Genomic DNA, 19,229 nt, shown 5'->3' on the forward strand with positions numbered 1-19,229 from the left:
ATGTTTTTTTTTTTTTGTCTGTGTGTGATACATTTTTATGAATAGGAAGCTCAAAAGAACAGCATTTATTTGAAATGCATTTTTGATAACACTGTAAAAGTATTTCCTGTCACTTTTTGATCCATTTAGTGTCTTTTGCTGAATAAAGTTTTTAATTTATTTAAAAACAAAATATAAATATAAAATCTTACTCACCGTGAATCATTCTGCAATAAAAAAAATAATGACATGATGACATTTTTTTAAATATGTTAATATGTAATGTTAATTGCACAACTAGCATTTTCTGTAGCTCAATGCACAATTAGCCTAAATAATATTTGAAATTATTTATTTATTTATGTTTATTTGTTTATTTATTTTTTGATTGATTGGAAATGACACTAAAATATGCTCACACATAAATTCTACCTTGATTTTTCTTTGTTTTTGTCACACATCACTTCACATATTCTTCTAGACAAAATTGTTTGGTGTGATGAAAATGAAACCACTTCTGTGGGACTGTCATAAGTAGAGTATATTTCACAGAAAACAAAGCATATCATGAACATCTAGTTACTTAAACAAGTTCTTCAATCAAACTATAAATATCCTGCATAGATTTGCCATATCTGTTGATTATGTCATGCTAAAAAACCTGGTACTTTGTAAACACGACTTGATTTCCAGGTGGACTGATAAAACACCTGTGTGCCCTTATTCCCGGAGGTTGTGTAAAGTCAGCCAGTCAGATTAGAGCTCGCCAGGTTCAGAAAGTGCTCTCCAGTTTTATATCAGGCCATCTTTAAACGGGCTGTGAGTGGTCTGTCTGAAGGCTGGAGATTTTGCACCAAGCTGTAAATGTTTAAAAGCAAGCAACTTCATGGTAAAGACTCTAGAATGAAGGTCCATTATGAAAACTTATTATTACATCGCAGAAAAGCAGTATAGATTGCAAAGGCTGCTTATAAATACTCCTGAATAGACAAATCCAAGCAGAACTTTATTGTCTTGTATAAGGCCATGAGGGCGGAGGGTTGATCATACATTTCTTTATGGCGTATTCTATCATTTCTGTCTCTGAAAAATTACCTTCACAAGTCACTCTTTGATTGAGACCTTGCAAGGTTGGTTATTCAATCTGTAATTCTTCTTCTCTGACTTGTCGGTCTGTTTTCACCTCTAAACAAGTAAAGGAGACAGAAAAATGAAAGTATTTCCCTCCCCTCGCTTATGATAAATGGATGACGAGCCGCTTTTCTCCGGTTTGATTTTTTGGACAGGTTTCAAAGCAACAGATGTGAGTGTGTTTAGAGAATGAAATATTGAACAATTAGTGTGTCGCTAAATGCCCAATCCAACCGCTGTCACTTTGTATGTGTGCTCAGCTTCTTTCTCACCTCTCTCTCTCTCTCTCTCTCTCTCCCTCTCTCGCTTTTTACTTTCTTATTGTGTGTTCACTCTCACACATAATGACTTTAGGACAGGATCAGCTTGTTTTTTTCTCAGAAAATGAATGAAATATTTTCCTACTTCATGAGAAAACTGCATACGGGCATAACACATTACATGCAGGGTCCAAAATGAACTTTTATTTGAACTATTTTTACTTATTTGAACTATCATTCAGCATATTTTCTGGAGGTCAGGGACAAATCGGTGTCAAAGAGCAGTACAAAACCCCAGAAAGCCATTCGAAAGGCTGCGTTTTGCTCAGATGTGTGCTTCGATGTGGATCTGAAGTGGCGTATCAGTTTGAAGTGATGTCATTAAGAGACTCTTATCATCGTCAAACAGAGTCTGTTCCTCACGGCAGAGAACTGTTACAGTTGCACCGGCTGGCCTCCCTCTGGGCAGGATGGTGTATCGATAGTCCCGCCTGTTAATACCTGCACACACACACAGTCATGATCTTCTGCGCTTAGGGAGAAGATACTATTGAACAGAAAGGGCCTCAATTTGAAGAGCTCGACCAAGTAGATAAAGTCATTCGCTGTATAGCATGTCGAACAAGACTGTTAGAGGAAATTGAAAGAATTGTTCTACTAGGCAGACTCATTTGCAAAACCCAGATAGTCCTTGTATAATCCTCCCTTGCTGTATGGAAAACAATGGGCGGCACCAAGCTCTGAAGGGATTCTGGGACTGCTGTCCCTCATCTGCACTGATTTTTGAAAAAAATTGTTCCGTTTTGGGACATGTTGTCCCTTTTTCCCCTTTTCTTTCCATCGCTGAGCTCTGTAAGTTAATGGCAGAGCTTACACGTAGCGGCTTCAAAACGATATGAAACTATTGGCCCATAGCTACACAAGGACCTAATAAAGCCATGGCTAATGTGTGTATGTGCGTGTGTGTGATTGTGTGCGGGAGTCAAGCGTCTGGTTAATTAGCTGTGAATGTGTGGTTTTGAAGGGCTTAGCGTTGGACTCCAGATCCTCATTATCTCTGTAACACCAGCGTTCCCTTTCCGCTGTCTCCCCTCTCCTCATACTAGTGTTATTCAGCAGCACCCAGAGATAAGAACACACACACACACACACACACACTCATCACCAGTGTTGGACATGTCCCCAGTCGCTAAAATCTCATTATGAGCTCTGTTTGTGTATTGTCATTAGGTTGTATGTGTGTTCCCTCAGGGAGGGATTAAACAGGGCAGGGCTTTTGTTTTAGGCCTTTGTGTTTATAATTCTTTGATGGCCGTGAATAACCTGAACTTCGTGCCTTTAAAATTGTATTGGTCATAGGATGGGTCTGTTCCAGAACTGAACTTGGTAGCATTGTAACCGCGATGGAACCTTCAATTTGAAACACTCTACATAGGCAGCAACTCATTTAGGCCACACAGATTGTGCTCTTCATGTGGATGGTTCGACTGGGTTGATTACAGTAAATGGCTTTAGCATGTTGCTAAGCTAACAGTTTGATATTCAGTTTGAGTCCCCCCAAAAAGTGTAAACACTGTGTCTCTGCCGGTGCTATCAAAACATTGCTCTGTTTGTTTGAGCATCAAAACAGTAACACTGGCTCAACCAGTGGTGTGAGTTTGGGGCGGGCTATCTATTTGTCTGACCAATAGCAGGATAGGAGGATTGGAGAAAGAGTTATAGAGTGCAACTTCTGGGTTCCGGAAATAAAAACCCCATTAGTTTTCTCTGTAGATGAATTGATTTTTAACAATTACTCCTAAAGACAGACTTGTAAGCTGCAAGGTTGTTGACGGTATGTGTTTTTGTTGAAGCTGTCAGCCTGTTTTCTTTTTTTTTTTCCTCAACTACTTTTAAAATAATCATGTTTCATTCATAAAGCTTTTAAATACAGAACTGCTGTGATCGCAGAGGTTGTTAATCGATGGTAAATGCTTTTGTCTTAAAATTCAGCTTAAGTCTGTCATTAAATTAAAGTGATTATAAATGATTAATCTCATGTTTGTAATTAATTAACGATGTCAAACTTTAAATTCGCTGGCGTTACTAATTAAATAATTATTTTACTTTTCAGTACCAGCAACAGATAATTGAGGTAATTTCTGGTAACTTGTGTAAGGTCCACCCAATTGATCCAATGGTGGCTGAAGGTTTCCTGCGTGTTCTGTCTTTTCGGTGCGCAAAGTAATTTAATTTCAGTTAAACTCTAATCTGACTCCATTTTATTATGACCTCGAATTTAGGTTAGAATGCAATTATTAATGATCATTCATTGGATAATTTATCTAGACATATGAGTATTCTATTTAACTCTTTAATCCTATTGTACTCGTTCATTCAGATTCTCATGTCGCTCAGAGATCTCGCATCGGCCGTTAGCAGACTTCACTATCACATACTCGCCAGTCTTGGTTATTAGATAGAGGTAATTGACTAATACTTTAGATGGCCGCTCCTATGCTTGCTCGTTCTAAAAGTACTTTTGTTTAGTTTCCATAGATCTGTACACACTTGAATAAAGCAACATTATCTCTAGTCAGAGGACACGACCACTACTAAGATATAAGCCGACCAGCATTATTTTCTCTGATAGTCGCTTTGGTTTTGTCGTGCCATGGTTTCCCATGTACACTTAGCTAGAATAGCATTACAGTAAACAGAGGTTAGGCTCACCCTATTTAGGTTGGTTGAACAACATCCAGTTGACCTAAACGGAAATTCCCTTTTAGCCCTTATTGTCTAGGTACACTTGCACTAATACCAAGTGTTAGCCGGATCTCTAAAGATCCAGTTGGTGTGCCTTATGCTCCATCTCAACTGGATTTTAGTCTGTTACTAACCTGACGCAGAAGTGCGGTAACAAGGATACAACGTAATCTACTAGAAGCAATAATTTCAGAGTAAACAGAATCAATTGAAATGTAACAATTTATTATCGTTCAGGTAAATATGTATTATGCCAATTGCTTAGTCAATTCAGAGATATCAAATCAAATCAAATCAAATCAATACAAAGACATCAAATTCTCAAAGATAAATCTAAAGCCTCGTACACACCGGGACGCGTCTTTTGTGTTCATACCCAAGCGATTTTCGCTGGTGATGAGCCGAGGGAACGTGCAAATTCACTCCCTGACATTAGATGGAAAACAGAAATACCTCGGTACACATCGAATCCTATTTGATCTGCAATTCCTCTCCATAACAACTCCCTCTTATCGAGATTTTTGTAGTCGCTGTCGCGTTTGTCATAAAGCCCTTTGTGTTCAGACACCAATGAAACCAGCAGCTCTACATTCATCTTGCCTCGATGCATCTTCTTGGTCTACTTACTTCCTCTTCGTTGTTAGGTATCAATGTGTGCTCGGCAAGACCGTTTTGTGCTTGAGCGCCACCAAGTCGTGTTTTACTGTAACTTCAGCAGCTCCAGGCACGTGAACAAAGGCGCCAATCTCATTAGTAATTTTTTTAAAATGACGCTTTTACGCCTCACGTTTTGCGCGTCGGTGTCCACACTCACATTGGCGCCCTTTAATCACGCTTAAGATTAAAGATGACTTTCAGAAAAATACATAGTACAGAGTGTGTGGACACACTCCACACTACGTGCTCATCTGGCTACAGAAGTACACCAATCTTCTTGCAACATTTCCTTAAGTACTCCAAGACAAACATCCTCCAAATGGAGACAGGAACTAACAATTGGAATTTGCATTGATCAAGTATAGTTTACACCTTTTGGGGACAGATGGTAATTTGCATGAAAGACACTGGGAAATGGTACACCCTCTACAGTGAGCAAAATATCTCTTAACTCTTAGGATCTGTATTACCTTTTAGTCTACTTCTTGTAAGATTGATACCATTGTACCAGTCGCACGGAGACAATTCGAATGATACCAAACATGACTGTGAATATTGCATTCATGTAGCACATTATATTATGCTATTGACCATTCTGAGTGAGCTGAGTGAAGGGAGATGGGTGAGGGGAAAGAAGTGGGTGTAAAGGATGGGTGAAAAAGGAGCTTTTCCCGCATCTTCTCTCAGTGAGATGTCGAGACGGATGTCTGTATGCTAATACGCTGTGTGTGTATTGTCCGTATCTCAGAAGATCAAAGTGTCTGAGGTTCTTCAAATCTTACACCATCAATAATTCAATTTATTCTTAAAATATACGTTTAACAGCAAAATTGGTGGAGAAAAACTACATTACCCATGATGCTGTACAGAAAATTCCACCAGTCGCAAAGTGCACCAAATGAGCTCTTTAGCTCCGCCCACTATGCATATTTTGCAATAAAAGTAAAATGATTAGCTTCTATAGATACAATAAAGTTTTATATATCTCCATCATGTTTAAGTCAATTTTATTCAATTATGTTTAATTCGATAACATATAATAATTCATGATTTACCTTGTACCTGGTTGGCTTGGTTCATGTGAAAAAGTACATCCAGAACCATTACCACTGAAAAAATGGGTGGCCTCTGTGTACTTTATAAGAGAATGCAGTGCATTCTGGGAGGACTTCTCTGAGAAAAATACATGAGCTAATGCTTTGTCCAGAATGTTGTACCTTGAAAGGCAATATAATAATGAACAGCCTTCACGTGAAGAGCATGTATATGGTTCCTCTTGTAATGTGTCCTCTTTCTGACCTCTAGCTCAAAGGTCCTAGAAGTGTGATGCTCAGTGTATCATCACCATGGTAACAGTGACATTATCTGTGCAGTGGCATGACCTCAGAGGTCGTAGGGGCCGTAGGGTCATGATTTGAATGAAAGATTGAAAGCCACAAAGGGAAGCAATCTGAACCATGCTGCTCTGATGAAGCTACGCCAGCTCGCGTCAAACATTCCATTCTGTGAACTAGTTAGAGGAAGGCTGGCATTGAATTGGCACACAAGTAATTCATCTTTCAAGGATTTTCTATGCTTCCAATTTTAAACTGCCCAGATGGAATGGAAACACAGTTATGTGCCGAAGATTTTGCATCTAAAACCTAGAAAAGCACTTGAACGATTAAATTCTGCAGTTGGTGGGACTGTTTCATTTTGTATTACAAGCAGCATTCGCGTATAATCCAGCACAGGGAATTAAATCAATCAGTGAATCTTTTTTTTTTTAACCAATTCATTCCAACGTGCAAACCAATCTACTAAAATCAACTGAATGCTGCTAGAAAGATAAAAGCTACTCTACTTTAAAAAAGCTAAGCTACTCTCTTGTAAAAAAAAAAGTAGCATTGTATTGAATGTTCACTTTCAGTGTACTTCAAATTAAGTATTTTTTTTAAATAACTGTATTTGCAAATAATGGAAAATTAACTAAATAAAATGCCTCTTTAAGTGTATTTAAACAGGGTACACTTTTATAACTTTCTTAATGTAATTAAGTAGAGTGTGCTTCATAATAATAATGTCATCTGGTTTCACAGACAGAGCTTAGGTTAAGCCAGGATTAGGCCGCAGTTCAATTAGGACATTTAAGTATCTTTTATAAATGTACCTTAGAATAAAACATTTCTGGTGAGCATCTTGAGACAAATCAATAACACTGACATATTTAAAGATATGTCACTACAAGCTTCTTTCAGTTGAAACAGCCCAGACATGCATTTTAGTCTGAGACTAGGCGTAAGCCTTGTCTGTGAAACCGGGGGCATAAGTTTTATTTTAAAATATATTTTAAATAATTGTTTTAATAATCTTTTGCCATGCTTTAAAGAAGTACACTTGATGTACACTTGATGTGTTGACTAACATCTAAAGCACATGTAAAGTACTTGATTATATTTTAAACTATGTGTTATGTGATATTTGAAGTAAATATACTTTAAATCAGCTAAATTGCACAATCATTTACAATTGTGTAATTGCAGATATATTCAAAACAAACACATTTCAATAGAAATGGCATTAAATATATTATTTCGTTTACCACAAATGCTTGTCAGTACATTGGACAGTACATTTGAACTATATTTCAAAGACAATAGAAGGAATTATGAAATTGTACATTTAATTAATTAGTTCCTACTTAAGTTCAACTAATTACATTTATTATACATTTAAACTAAAATGCATGTTAATTTAGAGTAATTGTATATAACATGCAATTAAGTGCCCGGAAACATTACATTCAGTTTGCACAAGTATAGTCTTTTGCACAAGTATATTATAAGTACTCTTTTTAAAAGTATGCTGAAGTGTACTTCATTTTCACAAGGGCTGTCACACCTCTGAAAATGTAAATGTAAAATCCACGTGTTCAGTTTTAAGTGTGAAATCATTAAGTTTTGCGTGGGCACATGATATTAGTTTGATAATGAAAGCTGCCCATTAACCTCATTCAAAACTTTTTAACAAAGGAACCTCCTTCTCAAAGTTTGTTTAAAACGTCACTGACAACACTTTATGTTTCAGCAGAGAAAATAGCACCTCACAGTCAGACGGGTTGTCATAAGATGTCATCCACTGTTGCAACTCTCGAGTTAACTGCCGGGCCCATGGGGGTGCATCTCTCCTTCCCCGTGTGGCGTGTGTATTGTGTTAGTGATGTTTTAATGATTCTAGATGAAGTGGGTGGTGAGGGGAAGATTGCCACTTGCAGTAGATTTCAGCAGATGATTGCTCTTCAGCAGCAGGAGGCTGACACTAGTGCCGAAGCCCTGGTGTTTCAGCCATCAGCCTGAAGGATGGCTCGCTCCGAGCTTTTGACCTATTTTCTGACCTCCGACCCCCTCTCTGGGTTAATGTCCCCCTTCGTTTGCATGTCCATTCGGTGTTTGAAGGCCGTTTCTGAAGTTCTCTAGCTGTCCTTGGATTTTTTTATTTAAAATTGTGTTTGGATATAACTTTGTTGCTTTCAAACTAGAGGTTTTGGTGCACAGCTGGCTTCAGTTGACCATAAAGCTTAGTTTGTTTGATTAGTGGCAGCTGCAGAACTCAGGTAGGCACCAAAAAATCATGCTTGAGTCCTTTTTAAAGGGAGGCATGAAGTATGAACTCAAATAACAAAAATAAATGTCTAAGTATAACCTTGTTGCTGTAACGCTAGAGGTTTTGAAGCACACCTGGGTTCAGTTGACCATAAAAGTCAGTTCAATTGATTTATGTCAGTTGCAAAAATCAGGTAGGCACCAAAAAAAATCATGCTTGAGAAAAGAAGGCTGTGGAATTTAAAAGAAATGAAATGAAATAAATAAAATAATAATTAAAAAAGAAAAAAACAATAAATGTGGACCATTTGTAAGTAAATAAAAGGAGAAAAAATAAGGTTAATATGGTGGCTGCATGTATGATTGGAAGTCTCGCTTTTCAGTAAAAAAAAAAACGTCAAATGCTTTAATTTTTTCATTATATATTTATTTTTATTTTTATTTTTATTTTTAGTATGATATGAGCTAGAACAGCAGCATGTTTTCAGCTAAAGCATTATTATGATCATTTTATTACTGCATTTTGGTGTCATTTTCTTTAATATAGTTTGTTACCAAAAAAAATTGCCTGGTTGTGTTACTCACATTTGCATTTTGTGTTTTTGTTTTTTTGTCCACAGGTTCTTCAGCACCACCATGCAGTTCATGAGATTTCCTACATTGCGAAAGATATCACGGACCACAGAGCCTTTGGTTATGTATGTGGGAAAGAGGGAAACCATCGGTTTGTGGCCATCAAAACGGCTCAGTCTGTAAGTACTTGAAAACATACATGAAAAGGGTCAAAAATTGGACTGTGTATATGTGTGTTGTACATACGCTATATGTCCAAAAGTATATTTCAAAAACTGTGAGTGTATTTGCTGCTATGACAGCTTCCATTACTCTGGAAAGACTTGATCTCTGTGCCTCTGTCTTGCGTTCATTCCCTCACTCTGTTTCTGTCTTTGTCTCTGTTGTTGTTTGTTTCTGCTGCTGTTCTTTGTTGTTGCATTGCTCTAGTCTGCAGTGCTGCAGTTCTGTGGCAGTTGCTCAATTGATTTCCATACCAGGTCGATGAGTATCTGCTGTCCTCTCTCTCCCCCCATCCATTGCTCTCTTGCTCTGAACTACAAGTGACCCAGCAAACACATAAAGATAAAAGAATGGCAGCATGTTCCTGCGCGCCTGCTCCATCCCACCAGAAAACTATTTTCACTCACTCTTGACATAGTTATGGATCTCATACAGTATATTAATTATCACAATCTCATGTTGTCATGTCTGTCAGACTCTGTTCCGTGTTTTGTGGTTGTTTTCCTCATGTGCCTTCCTTTCCCATGTTTAATTTGTCCCAGGTGTTTCCCATGATGTTTCATTGCTCCCAGGTGTGTCTCGTCATCCCCTCATCCTGTGTGTATAAATAGTGTTCCCTGTGTGTGCTCCAGCGTCCGGTATTGTTTGTGTCTACAGTGCTACGTGTGATTCCCCGTGAAGATGAATAAATTCCTTGGTTTCTGTACTCTTGGTCTCCTCGTTCCTTGCTCCGTGTTCCCGCACTGTAGCAGATCGTGACAATGTCCTGCTGTTTCTCCACATTTCTCTTTTTTTTCTCTCTCTCTCTTCTCCTCTTTCTCCTCTTTTTACTATGGCAATACTGTGGTAGAGTGATGGTATTAGATACAAATACCATGGTGTTTTTGGGTGTTTCTTGAAACTTTCGGACAACTGTATGTTCCAGGGTTTGATTATATTTAAAACAAACATATTTTATTTGATCTTATCTTATCTTATCTTATCTTATCCCTCAATTGTTGTGTCATTTCCACCACAATCAACAAACGTCCTGCTAATAAAGTCTTTTCTAATATTTGTATTGTGCTTAATTTCCAATCAAGCTGTTATTTTGTCAAATTTGCGTAAAGTGTGAAAATATTATTTAATCGTGTGTATCTAGGAAGCTTTTAGCCTTTGGGCCATTTTATTCCAGTTATTACAATGTCATTTCCAACATGAAATACTATTAAATACAACAGATAAACAATGAAAAACTGTGAAAACAGTTTCATTTCTAAAAGTAAACAGGCCAAATAGTTGAAGAAACACCCATATACCACACTACTGAAAGATGAAATGATACTATATCATATATATGTCTTTCTTCATGTCTTTTCCTGTAAACAATCTTTCTTTCTTTCTTTCTTACATCTTCTCATATTGCTTTTCATTGGTGTGAGTCTTCTGGAACAGGCAGCAGAAAAATACCCAAGGCGGATTTTGAGGACAAATTTTCGCTTCAGATTTTCATTCATGTATTTACTGAGATATTAGTGACATTTAGGCTGTGCTGGGCAGGAGATGCATTTTTAATGCTAACATGGAGCTTTGATGCTAACTACAAAGAGTGAAGTTTGATCTGACCCAGCCCTTTTAAATGGAAAGCACTTTCTTCTGTCACCTCTCATCTGGCAGATTTAAGAGCAGCCGAAGCAGAGGTTAAGAGGTCTTTATTATGTCTTTTCCAAGATACTCTGATACTCTGTTATGTCTTTTGCTCTGAATTGTTTGAAGAAATACAGCGGATCTTCAATATGGACCCTTATTGAGAAGACCATGTCACTTCTTCCTCTTTGTCTCTATAAATCTGTGACTCTCTGCGTGTGTTTCTGCGTGTGTTCCCAGGCTGAGCCTGTGATCCTTGACCTCCGTGACCTTTTCCAGTTGATTTATGAGATTAAGCAGAGGGAAGAAATCGAGAAGAAAGCTCAGAAGGACAAGCAGTGCGAACAAGCTGTTTATCAGGTAACACACTCGCAGAAAAAGAGAATTTACAGTTTCTAATGCTCGGTCATAAATACAACTGCATATACGTGTGCCGGCGAATGAGAGCGGTGTAAAAGAGAAACAACAACAAACTCCAAAGGGAATAATGAAATATGCAATACAAAAGGATGAAAATACAGAAAACAACACATTTCCGAGAGGGCTTATTTATTATTTATCTCAGAGAATAGCATAATTAGATTTACATGAGGCCGGGTGCACACTGATGTCACAAATAGTTTATAATACTTAATAGCATAGTAATATTTATTACATTTCTATACTGATACAGTAAATATATTTTGCTGTATCAGATATATATTTTTATATATATATATATATATATATATCATACTATATGTGTATTAAATATTACATCTAATATTAATTATAACATCAATATTAACATTACATTAGTAGGCAAAATCGTATAATGCGTACCAAGCACCTGGCAGCTCTTTCCCTTTTCTCTGTCTGTTGAATCTCAGGTGCATTTCTGACGGGTGATTTGCTTCACACTGCTTTTTCAATTGAGACAAAATCTACATTTGTGTTCCTGTTCTCACTGTCTGATGTCAAAAATGCTTTTCCTCTGTTTTGACATGAATGACCAAAAATTGGCTGCTTTTTCTCGTCGTCATCTTCTCTCCCGTTTCCCTCTTTCTCTACTCTCCTTCCTCCAATCACCCCCTCTCTGTGCGATCACTCCTGCAGACCATTTTGGAGGAAGATGTGGAGGATCCCGTGTATCAGGTAACGCTTTGAAATAAAACGTTAATCATTATGTCTGCCTGAAAGTATGCTGTCAAATTAGTGTGCCTCTCACTGTCACTTTAAACAGGGCTCCCTGTTCAATAATATGCGTTTAATCTCATTTACAGAAATAAATAATTCCTCTCCATTCTCTCTCTTCTCACTCCTCCTGAATTAATAAGACCTGGTATTTCGTCATTTGTAGATAGAAATAAACGGTGAATCATCGCTGTGATGTGTTGTTAACTTTTCCTTTTTATAAATTGGGTTTAAGACACTGATGCAATAGTGATTCTGGGAGCCTCCTTAATTTTGTACTGAAAACAGACAGCTTTAACACATCTCATCTGAGCTGCGTGTGTGTGTGTGTGTGTGTTTACATGCATTACATTGACTTTCCGTATTGTCCGTTGTGCATCATAATGGTAATGAATATGGAATGTAATGTATATGATTGGAGTGTATCTTTAAATAGCAAGCCTGGATGTCCATTAGCCGTTAGTAACAAAGTAGCAGAGAAATGAGAAACGTTGCTTCTAGGCCTAGCAGTTAGCTTAAGATTCAGTCATTACTAAAAGTAGCGCAGCCCTGATAAGCATTAACAATTTGCTGTTAAGAGGGCTGGAGAGGAGAAGAATTAGCCAATGGCTAACTGTGTAACAAAATGAATCAGCCAATGGCGACAGTACTTTGTAAATGGGAACGGCTAAGCCATTAGATCTAATGTCACAGAAAATGGAGACGATTCTGCTATTAGTGCAAATGTGGTCTTGAAAAGACAGGAGTTAGAGATTAGCTTCAATGCTGCTTGCCAAAAATCGCTTTCTTCTCTGTGTGGTCCATGTGTGTTATTGAGGAATATATCACAGATATGGGTTTTAACGGTTCTGCCATTTTAAAAAATAGTCTTAAAGCTCAGTGGCTAGCTTTTCAAATGCAGACCAACACTGGGAAAGTTTTGTTACCCCTGCTAAGCTAACATTAGCATGCCTCATTAAAGAAACATGCAGCGTTGTGTTTTACACTGTGATTTATTTCTCTTTAATGTTGTAAAATTCATTCCATCGCCCTGTTTGCAGGTACAGAAACATGGGTACAGATACACAGAAAAAATGTTTTTGGGATGATAAAATTTTTAAAGACTGAATATATGCATGAGGCATGGGTTAGAAAGAACACCTAATAATTCTTCCCTCCGAAAGGTTTTTTATTATTCTCTGTACGGAAGTTGTAGTTGCAGTGAAAGATGGCCTAAAGTGACCATAATGCTTTGCTAGGCCAGTGCATGTTGCTAAAGGTCAAGATGGTAACCATGTCACAGCTTCGTTTAGTCCCTCATTGATGCGAGGGTCACTGCGCTGGTCCTGGGGCCGCTGTTGATTCTGTGTGATCAATCAGTCTTCTTCCTTTTCTCTTTTCTTTTCACACTCACGTTTTTCCTGTCCCTTTGCCTTTTTATCTTCCTCTGCTGCCGATGTTGTAGTACATTGTATTTGAGGCGGGACACGAGCCCATCCGTGACCAATCAGAGGAGAGCATATATCAGGTACACTACCAAATCATAAAAATGTTCTTAATAAAGGTACTTTTTACTGATAATCACTTAATCAGACATTTCAATATTAGTGTGCAATGAAAACTATAAAAGACATTCACCAGTAGTAACAATTTAGTTTTTATTAATATAGTTCTAGATAAAATTATGTTTGTGGGGGATTTGAAAATGTGACAGCATTTTAGTTCAGAGAATTGGAAGTTTTTTAAGCTATAAAAGAGGATTTTATAATTTAAGAGTTAAAAAATATTCTTAAAAAATGTGGAAAAGTTTTTCTTGTAAGTATGAAAATAGACTAATTAAATCAAAAGTTTTTCATAAATTATTATAATGTTATATTATAATATTTTTTCAATAATATTTCAATATAATGTATGCTAATATAATATATTAATATTGTCAAATACTTATTTTACAAGTTCTGCCCAAAGCACTTAAATTAATTAATTAATTAATTAATAAATAGTCTCTCATAAATACTCTATTTTTGTAATTACAAAAAGTAAAAACATTTTCAAGGATTACTTCATCTGATTGATATTTCAGAGTATTCCCTTGTTTGAAAACTTGGTGTAGGATTTTCTTTTAAACAATTATGACACAATTATGAAATTGTTAGTAAATTTCACAACAAAAAAAAAGCAAGTAACACATTGAATTAAACTTTACATTTTGAAGTAGAAAGACTGAAATAGTAATTTCTTGTAAAATATACTCCAATAATCTTTGTTTTATTTACAACTTTGAAAAACCATTTACGGTGATTTTTTTAGGGAGTGTTAAAATCGGTTGTTGTCCACCACACAAATACAATCTGTCAGTTTGATAAACCTTATACATAAAACATACACCTATATCATTAAAAGCTATCAAGGACCGGTTTTGATAACAAACAGCCAATAGGGAGCCTCTAAATAAAGATAAGACTTTAGAAGAATCCCAGGTTTTGATGGTGCAGCTGCTGACAGCTCCACTGTGTAGCTGCCAGAGTCCCACCTGTGAATTAGAACAGAGTGCTACACCAAGCCACACTAATTCAGCGTGACGGCCCTTTCAAAGATTTACACCCAGCAATGTTTCGTGCTCCAGGCGCCATGACCATGACAACAGCAGGTGTTGTATCCCCAGGTGCTGCTTTGTTTTGCCACCTGTGGCTTGAATCAAAAAGAGACACTGCCCAGCAAAACAATAAACACATCAGTGCCACCAACACTTTTGCAGTCTGTCTCCTCCACAACTTTATCCATATCCGACTTAACGTCCCAGTCAGTTTAGTAGCTCTTTGAAAGCTTGAAACGCCATTAGGGACCGAATTATACCTTCTAACTATTCAAATGTGTGCACAGCTCTCGAGCGCTAACCTGACACATCACAAACTCCTGCACTTGTTGCTGACATCAGGACAGATATCGGAAACTCGGGAGCATAAAAGAGGCATCTGCTTGCTGTCACATCTTTAAAACCAGTATCAGCTAACACCTGATCGCATCTCATATCAATCAAAAAGCCAGACTGGCCCAGTCAAATTGAATCTGCGTGAACATCACTTTTGATATTTGATAACAGCGATGAACTAGTGAAACCTAAACGAACAGAACAAGAGATATATCTATATGTCCCTAAACCTCATAAAATAACACAATACAGCATCTCATAGCTAGATAAGTTCATTAACCAAAGGTAACAGTATGCAGCAAAAGTAACCTTGACCTCCAGCAGGCCCCTTGGATCCCGAGTGGCTTTGGCTCTGGCAAACTTTGCATAGCATGACTGAAGGATTGATGCTGAGTGTAGGGAGCTTTCCAAGGTCTGCATAGAGAAATGACTCTGCTGTGAGAGGAAGCAGCAGGTCTCTCCTCTGCCCTTTCTCCAAATGAAAGAGTGAGAATGATTAATCATTGCTGTCACTGTGTGATCTTTGAATAAAAGAAATGGAAAGATCACTTCAAGTGTACGATCAAATAAATACACAGCGGTAATCAGTCTCTCAGCAAGAGGGAAATTAAGAACAATGGCAAATTAGAGAGAGAGAAGACATTGAAATAACAGAGAATGAAAGGATCGGCATCTTTAATACCGTGTATTGTGAAGATGAAAATGATGGTACCAGATTATATGAATTGAGAAATCCTCAATAAAATAAAATATAAAATAAAATACATTTTTAGCTTTATCTAAAATATGTATTATAAATATTTGCTTTGTTATAAATAAAACATTTATCATAAAGAAATGATCATTCAAGCTAAATTTAATTTCTACTATTTGCATCTTGCATTTCATTATTAATTAAAACACAACACATTATACACAGACAATGACTCATTTTGCTCTGCAGGAAGCATAAAATTTGCATTCTGCATTGACCTTGTAAAATCTCCTGCTGAAATCTGAACTAATGGTAACTTGTCATGTTAACTGTGCATTTGGCTGGGCTCCCTGTCCACACCAGGTCCCTACCAGCCAACAAAAGGAGGGAGTTTATGACGTCCCAAAGCGACATCCAGTGAGTGGACCTGTGTGTGTTTGTTTATGTGACTATCCTGTGCCTCTCTCTGGCAAACCGTTCAATACAGTATGTAAACCACCAACCATCAAGCATGTCCCTCTCCCTGTCTCGAGTCTTGTGAGGAGTTCAGCAGCACTCATTCCCCGGCTTACAGTAAATCGCATAGACTGTGCACTCTTCATTTTCCCCTGGTGTTTGTGTGTTTTTGGCTGGTTGTGTATATGGTTGTGTTTGTTTCCTGACGGCTGATCATTTTCTTTGTGAAAATCTAGTTGTTTGGGTTGTGGGCATTACGTGGTTGGTCGGTTTTGCATGATGTACGCTTGTCTTCACCCCATGATAAGGACAGCTGATGGCATTCCAGCCTTGTGAATCAAGTTAGTTCACCTAAAATGAAAACTCTCATACTTACCCATATGTAATTCTAAACCTGTACGACTTTATTTCTTCCATGGAATACTGAGATTTTAAAGAATATACTTTCTCTTTTTCATGCAGTTACAGTGACTGTCAGTGAGTCGGAAGCTTTCAAGCTTTAAAAACAACATAAAAGCACCATAAAATGGTCCATATGATTCACAAATAATATCATATGATTATGATATGAGTTTTGTGTGACAAACAGGCAGAAATGTAAGTCAGTATTCACTGAAAACCCTGAATACACAACACAAGTCATACACTGAAACAAACATTTATATAGAAACAATTTTCTCTCAGAAATTGCTAGTAGATTTCACAAACAATTACAAAGAAACTGCAAGTACCATCGAATTAAATGTTACATTTTGAAGTAGAAAACCTGGAATAGTATTTTCTTGCAAAATGTACTTCAACAATCTTATTTTCTTAGAAAAATCTTTTCATTTTTATGGTATTTTGAAGATTCTAGTATTGAAAAGAGCAACTCCGGACATATATATTTTTTCCCATTTGTGTTCCATTGAAGAATTAAAGTCATTGAAGTTTGAAACAACATGACAGAACTTTAATTTTCAGTGAACTTTCCCTTCATTGCCACACCATGAATGCCCATTAATCATGCATGATCTACAATAAAAGATGAAAAGTATGTGTAGCTTATATGGGTTGGCTGATAAAGTCATTTAAATGAGAGACAGCAAACATGAATGTTTGATTTGTGCTCATGCATCTGTGATTGTACTGAGATTATGCTAGTGAATTTTGCTCTCTCTCTTTAAATGGTGGCCGATTGCTTGTCAGGCCTTTTGGCTTCAACATTTACATACTGATATGTAAAAATGGCTGATCGTTTCATGTTCTGGTCAGTGTTTCTGCTGTCTGTACCTCTCTTGTGTTATAGCTGCTCTGTTCTTTCAGTCTTAGCTCAGCTAAATACACCCACCATCACAACACATACAACCCCAGCAAAGTCCCTGAAGTTGGTTGAGTCTGTCCTCAGTGTTCAGTTGTTTAGGTCTCTCCAGACCTGGAAAATAATGTTTTATTTGGCTTTTCCTCATCTCAACCCCACATATCACCTTGTGCCACTGTCTGGCATCTTTTCCTCTCGCCTCTTCCATCATGTTTTCAAACACCTACTCACTCTTTTCTCTCTTCCTCACACACATTTTCAGCCTTCTTCCTCTCTCCTATTTCAATCTAAGTCGTCTGGCCTCTTGATCCTGCCTTCCCCAGCTTTTTCATTCCTGTCTAAGCAAAATCTACACAGCTTTAAAGGGGTCATATGATGCTTTTTTAAAGATCATTATTCTGTGTATTTGGTGTAACAGAATATGTTGACAAGCTTTAATGTTCAAAAAACTGTTTTCAAATACTGTACATTATTGTAGGTCCTCTATGCCCCACCTCTCTCAACGCTTCGTTAATAACTCCCTCGGCTCTACAGAATTGGCTTTTGAACCACTGTAAATCTGTTTTGTATTGTGCATCTGCACACACATTGTGGATCTGAGTTTATTTTTCTGAATGATTTTTAAATGCACTTCTACTATTTTTTATTTCTTTTTAGCCACACATTATGATGCAAATTCACTAAACAGTTGCTCTGCTATTGTCATTGCCATTCGTTTTAGCTCAAGCATACTGTTCTATAAAAACGAATTGTATATTGTGTAATGTACATTTTAATTATAGATTGAGCTTTATTGACAAAAAAAAAAAAAAAACAATATTTGCTTACCATTGTGGGCTATGTTGTGAAATTAATTATAAAAATTCCAGAAAGCAGATTTTTTTGTAAAATAGACACGTGTGTACATTTACTACCAATGATGGAAGGAGCTATTATTAAATAATGATCAAATAATGAAGAAGAGTGGAAATTAGCTATTCATTTATTTTTGTTTTGTTGTTTTTTTGTGTTGTTGTTGTTCTTTAATGTTTTGTTTTATTGTTTTGTTTTGTCTTGTCTTGTCTTGTTTTTTGTTTTGTGTTGTTTTGTTTTATTCTGTTGTTTTGTCTTGTTTTTGTATTTTATTTTTTGTGTGTGTTTGTTTTGTTTTTTTTATTCTGTTTGATTTCTTTGTTTTGTCTTGTTTTTTGTGTTTTGTTTTTTTTTATTCTATTTTTATTCTGTTTGGTTTTGTCTCATTTTTGTGTTGTGTTTTTTAATGTTTTGTTTTATTCTGTTTAATTTCTGTTGTTGTTTTTTTTTGTCTTGTTTTTGTTTTATTTTATTCTGTTTTGTTTCGTTTTGCATCCTTTACAACAGAAATTGGCATTGTGCTTGTTTGCGCATTAATTTGCATATTTCTTTTGAACAAATTTGCGCTAAAACAAAGCATGTGCAAATAAACGATACTCTCAGTGGGCACTATTTATTCTTAGTGAATTCCCTCCATTATATGTCTGGCTGCTTAAAAAGTGATTTGTTGATAAAGAGTATTTATGCTGAAGCATTGCTTTAAATAACTCATTAGTGTTGTTCTTTTTTCTACTACCTCTCCATGTATTATTTAATTTCATAGCTGTGCTTCCCAGTTAGTCTCGTGCCTGTGGCTATATGATCAGTCAGAGCACAAGACATTAACACTCCGGCCGTAATGAAATGGGCAACACTAAAAGCGCACAGGACACTGCGAAGATAATTATTATCTCCGAGGGGACGATTAATTGATAGTCGTTTGAAGTGATAATGATGATAGAAAAGTAGACTGATGGATTGTGGCAAAATAAGCCAGATACTCATGCATTTGCATAAAATAGTAATGTTTACCCTCAGCACTGTTCTAAATGTTGCCATGGAGACAGTTTAGTGTAAATACTGTAATTTC

At 36.8% G+C, this 19,229-nt stretch overlaps 1 protein-coding gene across 4 annotated transcripts in view; it reads left to right on the plus strand.

The window, feature by feature from the left end:
- LOC107716552 (disabled homolog 1-like) overlaps positions 1–19,229 on the plus strand; it is a 176,802-nt gene that overhangs the window by 139,123 nt on the left and 18,450 nt on the right. For 2 of the 4 annotated variants that reach the window (XM_016523028.1, XM_016523030.1), the window contains exons 5-9: positions 8,974–9,105; positions 11,015–11,134; positions 11,870–11,908; positions 13,392–13,454; positions 15,916–15,969. In XM_016523028.1, the coding sequence (XP_016378514.1) occupies positions 8,974–9,105; positions 11,015–11,134; positions 11,870–11,908; positions 13,392–13,454; positions 15,916–15,969 (408 nt within the window). The remainder of the gene's footprint in view (positions 1–8,973; positions 9,106–11,014; positions 11,135–11,869; positions 11,909–13,391; positions 13,455–15,915; positions 15,970–19,229) is intronic. The other 2 variants (XM_016523031.1, XM_016523032.1) reach the window with 2 other exon arrangements.

Source organism: Sinocyclocheilus rhinocerous, unplaced genomic scaffold (assembly GCF_001515625.1).
Source record: "Sinocyclocheilus rhinocerous isolate Xijiao unplaced genomic scaffold, SAMN03320098_v1.1 scaffold570, whole genome shotgun sequence".
NCBI lineage: Eukaryota > Metazoa > Chordata > Actinopteri > Cypriniformes > Cyprinidae > Sinocyclocheilus > Sinocyclocheilus rhinocerous.